Source organism: Mastigoproctus giganteus, chromosome 8 (genome assembly GCF_048544385.1).
Source record: "Mastigoproctus giganteus isolate SK-2022 chromosome 8, ASM4854438v1, whole genome shotgun sequence".
In the NCBI taxonomy this organism is placed as follows: Eukaryota; Metazoa; Arthropoda; class Arachnida; order Uropygi; family Thelyphonidae; genus Mastigoproctus; species Mastigoproctus giganteus.
In genome coordinates this window covers 134,850,226-134,864,075 of record NC_143582.1, presented here as the reverse complement: position 1 = coordinate 134,864,075, position 13,850 = coordinate 134,850,226, and the positions used below count along the sequence as shown (strand labels likewise).

The following is a 13,850-nucleotide window of genomic DNA, read 5'->3' as shown; positions in this document are numbered from 1 at the left end:
TCCTTGATCAGGGAAGTGACAAATGCACAAAGAAGCATGAAATATAACAAATTATTCCATATCATTCTTGGCATTTTAATAATTCCTTGTACCACTACCAAGTGTCATAGAATATTTAGCTTTGTGCTATTGTCTGGGGGACACCTCCATAGCCAGGTGGGGGAGCAGCAGTGTGTAGCACATGCTTCTTGATTAGACCGGGGTTCGAGCCCATGACCACCAAATACAGAGGATGTGGAAAGGTCAGGGAATGACCACTGCATATCCCCGAAGCAATATGACCTTAGTTGCTAATGCTCCTAAAAACCAGTTAACAACAATAATATTGTCTTGGGTTGAATTGACCCTGCTTTTCAACCCTAGACAATAATTCAGCAATTCTTGCTCTTCACCTACTCCATCCACACAGCTGAAGTTCCTAATAGCTGTTTTTGGAAATGTTTTCTTTGATTTCTCCACTGAAAATTCCAAAATCTGTTAATTATCACATCATTAGGAAAAATTTGTGAATTAAGTCAAACCTAATTATATGCATGTGTTAATGGTCAGGTGTCACTTTCAGTTATTGATAATAAGCTGTACTTACTGCTATACACTCTCTGGCTTTGTGACATTGAAGGATCGTCTGGAAATAAACTGTTGATGCATGCACTTCATGTATTATGCATCTGGAGATTCTGTTAGTGATACATTGTTTTCCAATTGCAGGTATCCATTGAAGCACATGGGGTTTTTAAATTTGCATTTTTCTCACTGACAGGTCTGAAAGGAATTTTATGCTTTTAATATAAAAAATGTAATTTTCACAAATTTATGTAAGAAAAGATAATCTTTAATGTGTGAGGTAACTTAAACCTATATGATTAGAGGAAGAACAATCCTTTTCATGCCTGTGGACAAGGTAACCAGGCAAGGGAAACAAAAACTTTGTTCAGATCCCTTTTTGGTGAAGCTTTGGAAATGCTCTTTACAGCCAAATCTGTAGTGCCATTATTATAAACAAAACTCTGAATAATAAAAACTCCAATGGCATATTTTAATATAAATTATGTATTTTTTCAATGAAATTTAATTCTAGTGCAGTTTAGCCTTTACAAAAAGTTCCTACTTACCTCATGTTTTGTTTTGTTTTGTTTTTTTTTGCAAAAACTTGTTTTTTTTTTGTCTGGTTTGGCATAATAATCTCTTGTTTTCCTTCTGCTTATAGATACATTTCAAAAGAGAACTTTGGAAGCTATTGTAAATGTATTTGGAAGCTTTTGTAAATGTTATAAATAGTATATTGTGATCTGTTGTAGAGCTGTAAAAGATAAAATGAAAATATATTTTTACTTAGCATTATAAGTGAAGTGTATGTAATCCATCTACTTTTAAAGTTGAATGCTACTGCATTGTGTGCTCCTTTTGTAAAAGGAAATGAAAATGTGATCTCTTATTGTTAATGTTTTCCTGTTATAACTAATGTTATAGCACCAACAACAACAACAACACATTGAGTGAAGAGAAATGTGACAATCATAGCATCACAATATGCTTCACTAGGTAGAGAACATTATTAGAACAGCTGTTGGAGTTGTAATAAAACAAAAAATAATGCTTGGTAACTGTGTAAGAAGATTGAAATTCAGTTTTGCTTTGTGAATAATTGTATAAATTTGTGCTTATTTCACGATTAATGATTATTTCAGTTAGTTCTCTTATTTAAAATGCCAGTTGATTTCACATTAGTAGAGGCATATGATGCAAGAAAGCAAGCCTATACAGCGTCACCCAAAAAAAAAAAAAAAAAAAATTTCCCATTTCACGCATCCATTCACTCCAAAAGTTTGTCCACTTCTTCCTTGAATTTACTTAAGCTATCAACTTCCACAATGACAGATGGAAGTTTGATCCAGTAATCAACTACCTGCTGGATAAAGGCAAATTTCTACACATCTATTCTACAACTGTCTTTCCTCAATTTGAATTTATATCCCCTCAGATTTGTAATCTGAGCATGAGAAAGAATCCCATCAGCACTGAGCCTGCTCAAACCATTCAAGGCCTTATACAACTCAATCAGATCACCACGCTGGTGCCTAGTCTCTAGACACTGCAATTTGCAGAACTTAAGCCTTTCTTGGTAAGAGAAACCCTTTGTTGCCCTTCTCTGTACTTGTTTTAGCAACTCTACATCCTTCCTAAAATGAGGCCTCCAGACCTGTACGCAGTATTCAAGGCATGGCTGACCACTGCCATATACAAAGGGATAATCACCTCCTTATCCCTACCAGTAAAACTCCCATATATCATTGACAAGACCCCATGAGCTTCTCTGGCAGCCTGTCTGCACTGCTCAGAAAATTTTATATATGACTGCACAATTACCCCCAGAACATTTTCATTCTCTACCACCCTGAGTGTAGTACCACACAGTTGGTACATTTCTCTGGGGTTACTGCTACTCGTATGCAGTATTTTGTATTTGTCAATGTTAAACTTCAGTTGCTACCTCTCAGCCCATCTGCTCAACTTTTCTAGATCCCGTTGCAGTAGTGGACTGTCATTAGTGTCATTAACAACCATGCCAAACTTTGTATAATCTTGAACTTGGACATTAAGCTTAATATACCTTCATCAACAACTGATCTACATGATGTAGATCAGATGAATGATTCTTTCTTGGCACATTAAAAGTTATCTAAAATTAAAAAAAAAAAAAAAAAATCATACACCAATATACACAACTTCATTTTAGAATGAATTGAGAGATGGAAGACAGAGGTATATGATCCTTATTTATTTATTAACAGAAGATATATTTTTTTGAGGACTACAAGGCTGTTTTGCATTTATAAAGCTTATCTAAAAAGATATGAGAAGCAAAAAATTATTTCATTGATCTTGGCAGTAGTTATTTATTGTTGAGCACTTATTTTCTTTCTTTTGGAAAAATTGATCATGAAACTTAGACAAAACTATAAAAATTTAATTATTATTACTTGCATATTGAGAAAAATAAACTATTATTTTTTTTTACTTAATCTTTTGTTAGTGTGATGGAATATGATTGCAACTTTAGGGGCGCCTCCGTAGCCAGGTAGGCAGGAGCAGCAGTGCATAGCACACTCTTCTTAATTAGACCGGGGTTCGAGCCCGTGACCACCAAATACAGAAGACGCGGAAAGGTCAGGGAATGACCACGGCATATCCCCTGGGCAATATGGCCTTAGTTGCTAATGCTCTTAAAAACTAAATAATAAACAAACAAACAGCACCTTTAGGGCATTGAAATGTATTTAATCCCACTTCACATTTTCATTTAATACACAAATATTTAATTATATATGGCTTTAAATGTTCTTCATGTTCTGTTTCATCTTCTTCATTGGTGTTTTGATGATGTTCAAGTAAGTCCTCAATGCAGTTTCTGGCTTACTTGAACATCATCATATTCACAGTCACTTGAGCCACTCAGCTGGTTATTTTCTTCGTATGTTATGCATGTTGTTCAGCTACAATAAGTTTTCTTAAAATTTTTTTCATAATTCATTGCAATTTGGAATAAAATAATTCACTGTTTATAGAACATAAACTACATAAATTTATAATAGATTATATTCCTAAATGAATCTTGAAAACTTTACGTAGACACCAAAATTGCATTCTTAGTCTTGCAGGGTATGTAATCCTAGAGACTTATAATATTATCATACTAATTCATCACTAGCTAACGTACAACTTAAATTTTGGATGTTGATCTAAGACTAGTATTGAGAAGGTACTCTTTGCTTTCAGATATTAAATTATTGTCATTTATTAGATAACATTACAAACAGTGATAGAGTGTTGGACACCTGCCACTCTAAGAGGGTTAAGCAAATGGTCTTTCTGAACTCAGTCATTTTTATTAGAATCTGAATAGGGGGACCAGAGCATATTTAATTAATATGCTGCATTTGTGGGCATGCAAAGTTATAGGGACATTTAAAGAGAAATGGAATTCCCAAGGATACACAACATGGTTTTGTTAAGGGAAAATAATGTGTGACTAACCTGGTTAACTATTTTGACACAGTCACATTACCTGGATGTAGGAAATAATTTTGATATTTTTATTTGGATTTTAGCAAAGCATTTGACTCAGTCCTGAATTCCTAAGATGGATTGGTGACTAAGGTGACTGCAAGGTATGCAGAGGGTTGTGATTAATAGTTACTCTTCAGATTAGGCTAACATTAGAAGTGAGAGTCACCAAAGGATTTCTTCTGAAACCACTGTTGTTTTTGATTTTCTTAAGTAATGTCAACAAAGAGATAGAGGGCATGCTGTCAAAATTTGCAGATGATGTATAGACTGGAAGTGTGGCTAATAATCAGCACCAAGCAGCCACCTTTAGGATGGCATGAATAGGATTCAAGGATAGTCAGACTTGTGGCAGCTATGCTTTAAAGCAGCAAAATGCAAGGTCTTAGAAAATAGTGACTCCAAAATATCTTATATACTTGATGGGGTCGAATTAAAAATATAATAATTCAGTCAGGCTTCTTGAATGAGTCTAGAAAAAACAGCAACCCATTGGTCAGATCTGACAATGACTTCTAATGAGGACAGACTTCTTATGAGGAAAGACTTCTAATATGTGGGCTACAAAGGATTAGCAACCAGGAACCTTACAGAGGATCTGACTGAGGTCTATAAGGCTCTAAGAGAGGATATTAAAATGATGGAATCTTAAAATGAATAATGAAGCTGGGTGTCATCACGGAACAAGTAAATACATGGGCTGAGTTAGGGTAGCTAAGAATAGAAACAGGTGCCTGTATACTTGCATGTACACCAGTGCTAGGAGTTTGGAAAATAAATTTGATGAATTTGAGGTTGGTCAAAACATCAAAGGCAGATATTGTTGGAACATATTAGAGAGGTGATGTCACACAGATATAAGGAATGCAGAATTGGAATTTAGGAAGTACAATGTGTACAAGAAGGATAGATAGGAAGGGAGGAGGAATTATGCTATTAGTTAAGAAACACATAAAATTAAGGAAGTGCAGCCAGTTGACATGAGGAGACAGGGCAGTGTCGAGACAGTTTGGTGTGACATCAGCACTGGGAAAGCAAAATCGAGAGTAGGAGTGTGTTATAGGCCTGATGAGCATAATGAACAACTGTACAGAGAGAGATAGTGGGCCAGTAAATCAGATTGTCTTATAATGGGGGATTTTAATTTCCCAGATATTGACTGGAACTTGTGAGTTGGTCACTTACACAATGGCAAGGCTTTTGTGGATTTATTGGATCATTGTTTTCTAAAGCAGTATGTTAGAGAGGCAACTAGAGATAGTAATACTCTTAATCTGGTTATCAGTAGTGAATCTACAGATAAAGGAACCACTAGGTAGCACTGATCACAGTGTGCTGATGTGGGATTTACTAAAAGAGGTAACTACCATCAGAGGTAAAGGGAAGGGTTTTTTTGCTTTCATAAAGGTGACTACGGTGGTCTGAGACAGTTTTCAAATTCTATACAGTGGAACCAACTGATGATGTTACCAACAGCAAATTCTAAATGGGAAGCATTCAAAGAATTAATCTTGGAAGCTACTAGGCTTTTCATACCAACTAAGAAATATTGTTCAAGGTTTAGGCCTAAATGGATATCAGGTGAACTAATGAGTCATGTGGCCGAGAAGAAAAATGCATGGGATACATATAAATTAACAGGTGACAGTAAAGCCCATGGGTGATATAAGCCGGTCTGTAATCAAGTCACAAAGGAGGTTAAGGCAGGCAAAGGCAGATTATGAGAAATCTTTGGCAAAGGATGCAAAGAATAAGAGCAAAGCATGCTAAACTCTAGAAGGAAGGGGATGAATCAGATTTGTCCACTTGATATCGATGGTTTTACTGTTGATGATCCTGCTCAGGTAGCTAAAAACTGAATGAGTATTTTGTAACTATATTTACACATGAGAAGTTATTCAGGGAGGGGAATGCCAGAGGTGTATTAAACTCTGGCAGGGAGCTAAATGATTTTGTAATAATTGAGAGCAAAGTGGAGAAGGGGATGAATCAGATTGGTCCACTTGATATCGATGGTTTTACTGTTGATGATCCTGCTCAGGTAACTATAAACTTAATGAGTATTTTGTTTCTATATTTACACATGACGAGTTTTTCAGGGAGGAGAATGCCAGAGGTATATTAAACTCTGGCAGGGAGCTAAATGATTTTGTAAAAATTGAGAGCAAAGTGGAGCAGAAACTGTTGAAGATAAACATAAGAAAGGCACCTGGGATGGATGGGATCTATCCAGTTATATTAAAGGTGGCAGCAAAGGAAGTAAGCAAACCCTTAGCCATAATTATGAGAGCTTCCTTGGACTCAGGGGAGGTACCCATGGGCTGCAGATGTGCAAATGTGACCCCGATTCATAGAGGAGGATCAAAGGGTGACACAAGTAATTAAAGATCGGTTAGTTTAACTTCTGTTCCAGGGAAAGTAATGGAGACACTGGTTAAAGAAGCACTGCAGGATCATCTAGATAAGACTAAAGTTATAGTTCAGCACAGCATGGGTTTGTTAAAGAGAAATCTTGTCTGACCAATTTGATTGGATACTATGATGTGGTCACAAAGGAACTGGATGCAAAGAATAATTTTGATATCATATACTTGGATCTTTAGCATTAGCATTAGCATTAGTAGAGGCATTTGATGCAAGAAAGCAAGCTTATGCAGCATCAGCCAAAAAAAAAAAAAAAAAAACCACTTCCACTTCACCCCTCTGTTCATTCAAAATACCTGTCCAGCTGAGCCTTAAACTTATTTAGGCTATCAACTTCCACGACAAGGGATGGAAGTCTGTTCCACCAACCAACCACCCGCTGGCTAAAGGCAAATTTCCGCACGTCTATCCTACATCTGTCTTTCCTCAATTTGAATTTATGCCCTCTCAGGTGATTATTCTGAGCGAGAGGAAGAATCCCATCAGCATTAGCATTAGCATTAGTAGAGGCATTTGATGCAAGAAAGCAAGCTTATGCAGCATCAGCCAAAAAAAAAAAAAAAAAACCACTTCCACTTCACCCCTCTGTTCGTTCAAAATACCTGTCCAGCTGAGCCTTAAACTTATTTAGGCTATCAACCTCCACCACAAGGGATGGAAGTCTGTTCCACCAACCAACCACCCGCTGGCTAAAGACAAATTTCCGCACGTCTATCCTACATCTGTCTTTCCTCAATTTGAATTTATGCCCTCTCAGGTGATTATTCTGAGCTAGAGGAAGAATCCCATCAGCATTGAGCATGCTTAAACCATTCAAGGCTTTATACACCTCTATCAGATCACCTCGCTGGTGCCTAGTCTCCAGACACTGTAATTTGCAAAACTTAAGCCTTTCTTCGTAAGAGCACCCCTTTGTTCCATTCACTAATCTTGTTGCCCTTCTCTGTACTCGTTCCAGCAGCTCTACATCCTTCTTGAAATGAGGCCTCCAGACCTGTATACAGTACTCTAGGTGTGGCCTGACCATCGCCTTATACAATGGAATAATCACCTCCTTATCCCTGCTGGAAAAATTCCTGTATATCATTGACAATACTCCATGAGCTACTCTTGCAGCCCGTCTGCACTGCTCAGAGAACTTCATATCTGCCTGCACAACCACCCCCAAGTCCCTTTCATTCTCTACCACTGTCAGTGTTGTACCACAGAGTTGATACGTTGCTCTGGGGTTGCTGTTTCCCATGTGTAGTACTGTACATTTGTCAATGTTAAACTTCATTTGCCACCTCTCAGCCCATCTGCTCAACCTTTCCAGATCCTGTTGCAGCAGCATAGTGTCAGTAGTGTCCTTGACAACCCTGCCAACCTTTGATTCGTCTGCAAACTTGGACATTAATCCCGATATACCATCATCAATATCATTTATAAATACAGAAAACAATAATGGACCCAACACTGAGCCCTGAGGGACTCCACTAATAACATCAGTCCACGATGAGCAGTGTCCATTGATTACCACTCTCTGTCTTCTCCCCCTCAACCACCCCTTTATCCATAGCAGCAATTTGCCTCCAATGTCACACTGCTCCAATTTGTGTAGCAGTCTTCCATGTGCAACAGTATCAAAAGCCTTTCTAAGATCCAAGTATATAATATCAAAGTTATTCCCTGCATCCAGTTCTTTTGTGACTGCATCATAGTATCCAATCAAGTTGGTCAGGCAAGACTTCCCCTTAACAAAACCATGCTGTGTCTGAGCTATAACTGAAGTCTTGTCTAAATGATCCTGCAGTGCGTCTTTAACCAGTGCCTCCATTAATTTTCCTGGAACAGAAGTTAAGCTCACAGGTCTATAATTACTTGTGTCAGCCTTTGATCCTCCTTTGTGAATTGGGGTCACATTTGCACATTTCCAGTCTATGGGTACCTCCCCTGAGTCCAAGGAAGCTCTCATAATTATGGCTAAGGGTTTGCTTACTTCCTTTGCTGCCTCCTTTAATATAACTGGATAGATCCCATCCACCCCGGGTGCCTTTCTTGTGTTTATCTTCAACAGTTTCTCCTCCACTTTACTCCCAGTTATTTCAAGATTCTGTAACTTACTGCTAGAGTTGAATACACCTCTGGCATTCCCCTCGCTGAATAACTCCTCATGTGTGAATGTCGATGCAAAATATTCATTTAGTTTGTTAGCCACCTGAGCAGGATCATCAACACTTGACCCATCAATATCAAGTGGACCAATCTGATTCATCCCTTTCCTTCTAGAGTTTACATAAGTAAAGAACTCTTTGCTGTTTTTCTTTGCATCCCTTGCCAAGGATTTCTCGTAATCTGCCTTCGTCTGCCTAACCTCCTTTGTAACTTGGTTGCATATCAACTTGTATCTATCATAGGCTTCTGTGTCATGTGTTAATTTGTAAGTATCCCATGCATTTTTCTTCTCTGCCATATGCCTCATTAGTTCATCTGACATCCATTTTGGCCTAAACCTTGAACAATATTTCTTAGTTGTATGTAAAGCCTAGTAGCTTCCAAGATAAGTTCTTTGAATGCTTCCCATTTTGAATTTGCTGTTGGTAACATCATCAGTTGGTCCCACTGTATAGAATTTAAATACTGTCTCAGTCCATCGTAGTCGCCTTTACGGAAGCAATAACCCTTCCCTTTACCCCTAATGGTAGTTACCTCTGAGTAAATCCCACTTCAGCACACTGTGATCACTGCCACCTAGTGGTTCATTTATCTGCAGATTCTTAATGCATGAAGAATCACTGCTGATAATCAAATCAAGAGTATTACTCCCTCTAGTTGCCTCCCGAACATGCTGATGTAGAAAACAATCATCCAATAAATCCACAAAAGCCCTGCTAGTGTGTGAGTATCCAGCCCCCAAATTCCAGTCAATATCTGGGAAATTAAAATCTCCCATTATAAGACACTCTGATTTACTGGCCCACTCTATTTCCCTGTACAGTTCCTTATTATACTCATCAGAGTCATTAGGCCTATAGCACACTCCTGCTCTCAATTTTGATCTCCCAATGTTTATGTCACACCAAACTGACTCCACACTGCACTGTCCAGCGATTTCGACTGGCTTCACTTCCTTGGTTTTTATGTGTTTCTTAACTAATAGCATAACACCTCCCCCCTTCCTATCCTGTCTATCCTTTCTGTAGACGTTGTACTCCCCAAATTGCAGTTCCGCATCCCTTAATTGCAGTTCCGCATCCCTTATGAGTTCCACATCCCTTATTTGAGCATTGAGCATGCTCAAACCATTCAAGGCCTTATACACCTCTATATCTTAGGAAGGCTTTTGATACTGCTGCACAAATTGGAGCAGTGTGGCATTGGAGGCAAATTGCTGCTATGGATAAAGGGATGGTTGAGTGGGAGAAGACAGAGAGTGGTAATTAATGGGCACTGCTCTTCTTGCAGTTATGTTATTAGTGGAATCCCCCAGGGTTCAGTGTTGGGTCCATTGTTGTTTTCTGTATTTATTAATGATGGTATATCAGGCTTAATGTCTTAGTTTGCAGATGATACAAAGGTTGGCAGAGTTGTTAATGACAGTATCCTACTGCAACAGGATCTAGTAAAGTTGAGCAGATGGGCTGAGAGGTGACAACTGAAGTTTAACATTGACAAATGTAAAATACTGCATATGGGTAGCCACAACCCCAGAGTAATGTACCAACTGTGTGGTATTACACTGAGGGTAGTAGAAAATGAAAAAGACCTGGGGATAGTTGTGTAGTCAGATATGAAGTTTTCTGTGCAGTGCAGACGGTCTGCAAGAGTAGCTAATGGTGTGTTGTGTCAATGATATGCAGGAATTTTTCTAGCAGGGAAAAGGAGATGATTATAACCTTGTATAAGGCAATGGTCAGGCCACACCTTGAGTACTGTATACAGGTCTGGAGGCCTCATTTTAGGAAGGATGTAGAGATGCTGGAATGAGTACAGAGAATGGCAACAAAATTAGTGAGTGGAACAAAGGATTGCTCTTATGAAGAAAGGCTTAAATTTTGCAAATTACAGTGGTGTCTGGAGACTAGGCACCTGCAAGGTGATCTAATTGAAGTATGATTTGGCATGCTCAATGTTGATCGGATTCTTCCTCTTGCCCAGATGAAGGCGACATAAATTCAAATTGAGGAAAGACAGTTGTAGAATAGATGTGCGGAAGTTTGCATTTAGCCAGCAGGTGGTTGATTGCTGGAACAAACTTCCATCTGTTATTGTAGAAGTTGACAGCTTAAATAAATTCAAGGCAGAACCAGACATGCATTTGGAGTGAATGGATGAGTGAAATGGGAAGGTTTTTTTTTTTGCTAATGCTGTATAAGCTTGCTTTCTTGCATCATATGCCTCTGCTAATGCTAAAATGAAAATTTTGCCATTATAAATTATTTCAGAACTAGGGTCCATGGCTTGTAGGAGGTTTTCTTTTAGCCAGTGAATTGTTAATTACAAATAAGTTTTCTGCTTGGGTAGTTGAGGCTGACATCTTGAGGAAATTCAACCGTTAGCTTAATAGAGATAAAGTATTCTTTTATGTATGTACGTATATGTGTTATTTTTTTAGTACAAGTAGTTCTTGACTTTACGAGTTAATTTGTTCCTAGCGCGTGCTCGCAATGCTGGAAAAATGTTAAAAATAGGGGTTACGTTATCAACAATGAAATTAGTTAGCTAATTAATTTATGTTTAAACAATGATTGATTTATCCAAATAAATCAATCAATCAATCAATCAATCAATCAAAAAAAACGTAGTCTGTAAAATCAAGCTAATTATAATAATAAAGAAATTATTTATGAGTTACAAATGTTAAAGAATGTTTATTCTTCATCATCATCATCAACTAAATGCACACTCATTGATCACTCATTATTGGCTCGGCACTCATTGGTTTGTTGCCCAAGGAGTCGTCTTCAGAAATGCTTCAAGAGGTGCTTGTTTCCAAGATAATCTTCTCTTTTCTTTATAAATCTCAATAGCATGCATAAGCATTTTTTAACGAAATGCACAAATTGCATCTAACACGATTTGTGTGGCATAACAAGTTTATGAGGCTTAAAAAAAAAAAAACGAGTGAAGAGAAAATTCTGAAATTTATTTATGTTTTTTATACGATTGAAGATTTCAGTAAAGGGGAAACATGTTTCACCATAATAACATAAAAAACACACAATTCCAGCTATCAGTATTTTCTCAAATGCAACATCAAGTTTACTACCCATTTATAATTGCTTATAGTAACTGAAAAGTCCAGTAAAGCGGAAAGTGCAAATTGTTTTTATTGTTTTATGGTCGTGACCTCCAGAAACATGCTTTAGAAAAATATCACAAAGCCGTTCAAAACTGGTTCTTATTACAGAACATGATAACAATGAAAGTGTAGTGCGTTTAATGATTTGAATTGGTAACTAATACAATTTACACTATAAAAATGACCTTTTAGACAGTTATATAGTGAAAATTTCAACTTCCGAGGTCATAGAATGAATTACCAAAAAACAATGTGTTATTGGGTTCACATTATGATATTTTCGTGATATGATGGTAATGGATTAATATCGTAAAGCGGGGTACACTGTATTGTATAGCTACGTGCGTGGTTTGAAATTCGGTATTTATTATTATTATTATTATTAGCCATATTGTGCAAGGAAGTCTGAGGCTTATGTTGCACCAGCCAAAAAAATTTAGCCCCTGGGGTTAATGAATGTTTAACATTCATTTTTTGCAATTAATTCATATTTTCGATTTTGTTGATACTTGAAAAAAAAAAAAAAAAAAACTCATAAACTCGGGATCTCGTAAAGCAGGAACTGCTTTTATTGGAGACAATTCTCAGGAACAGTTAAAAAGAGCACAGAGGAAACTTTTGAAACTTGCAAGAGGTAACACTAGGTAGCTTTCTTTTTTATTTATATATGTATTTCATTTTATTATTATTTTTTTGGCTGGTGTAGAAAAAGTCTGTTTTCAGATCTTGCTGTTTTTTAAACAGTAAGATCTGAAACATGAGTTGACTTTGGAGACCTTAAGTTTCTGTATAAAATTTTTTTTTTTTTTTTTTTGTGTCAGAATTTTTATGAAATTCTCATTTTTTTTATACATATATATATATATATTTTTTTTTTCTTTTAATTTAGGAGAATGAAAGTTTTCAGGAAGAGTTAAAAAGAGCACAGAGGAAACTTTTAAAAGTTGCAAGAGATAAAAGGTATTGTTTTGCAATCTTGAACATGATCTTTGTTTTGAATTCTAATCAGTTTTTTTAAAGCTTCACAAAAAAACAGTTCTAGAAACCCTTTTAATATTGCAAAATAAAAAATAAATAATAAAATAGTACCATCCTAGTAGAGGAATAATGCTATAAGAATAGCATTATTCCTCTACTAGCCACCACACAACATGTTGAAATTTATAGTTTCTGCATTCACAGGCATACATGCACTTTTCCATCATATATTCTAATAGTTTATTCACCTAAACTATGATGCTTGCACTTGTAGATAAGTAATATTTCAATTGTTGTTCTTTCACACCATCTGAACCTAGGTTCATTTTCTATCTCGACAGGAGTTTCATTGCTTTTTTCACACTGTCTAAGTTAGTCAGCTTATGTTAATTAGTGTCATGGAAGGATCATTGCCCCCACTCCACTATGGTAACTTGGATTTATTCCTACAGTAAACATAAACTGACCATAGATTACTTGTAGTTTACGGGTATATTGATGTCTTGTGGCACATTGAGATCAATGAAATCTCTGTTTATAGATACCTTTCTATCATGAATAAAGTGACATGTAACACTGTAGTGCATGTTGTGAACATGATGGAAGTACAGACCCTAGAGAGTTTTATATGGTAGTGTAAAGTCCCAAACCTGGAACTTTGAGACTTCAGTGTTTTGCAATTTTTAGATACCATATTTCAAAAGGAAAGAAAGACAAAAGGGAAAGAGTTCATGTATGTTTTGGTCATCTGCAGGTAATGTGCCTAGTAACTGGATTTTCAGCAGTTGAATTTTTTCATTGCTATCCTTCCATTTTTGAAAATGCTCATGTAATATGAGTTGTTTTATTCCAAAATACGTAAACTTCATGATAAGTATATTTCCTTCACTTTTCAGTGGAGAAATAGCTTAACTTGAAGTTTTTTAATGAACGATTTCTTGTTGGGTTGTGAAACTTTTCCTTTGAGTTCCCCCTAATTAGTCTATCCATAAACACTTGTTAATTCATCAGTAGAAACCCTTTGATTCATATCTTTGCTGTGCTCATAATCAAATTTTTTCTGTGGTCAAGATTAAACACTCATGTATTTCACAATCACTTA

At 36.6% G+C, this 13,850-nt stretch overlaps 1 protein-coding gene across 6 annotated transcripts in view; it reads left to right on the top strand.

Moving 5' to 3' along the window:
- LOC150081834 (uncharacterized) overlaps positions 1 to 13,850 on the top strand; it is a 173,329-nt gene that overhangs the window by 15,533 nt on the left and 143,946 nt on the right. For all 6 annotated transcript variants that reach the window (XR_016547254.1, XM_090378925.1, XM_090378923.1 and 3 more), the window contains exon 4: positions 12,660 to 12,730. Coding sequence is in view for 5 of the 6 variants with exons in the window: in XM_090378925.1 (XP_090235051.1) it covers positions 12,660 to 12,730 (71 nt within the window). In the remaining variant the exon portion in view is untranslated. The remainder of the gene's footprint in view (positions 1 to 12,659; positions 12,731 to 13,850) is intronic.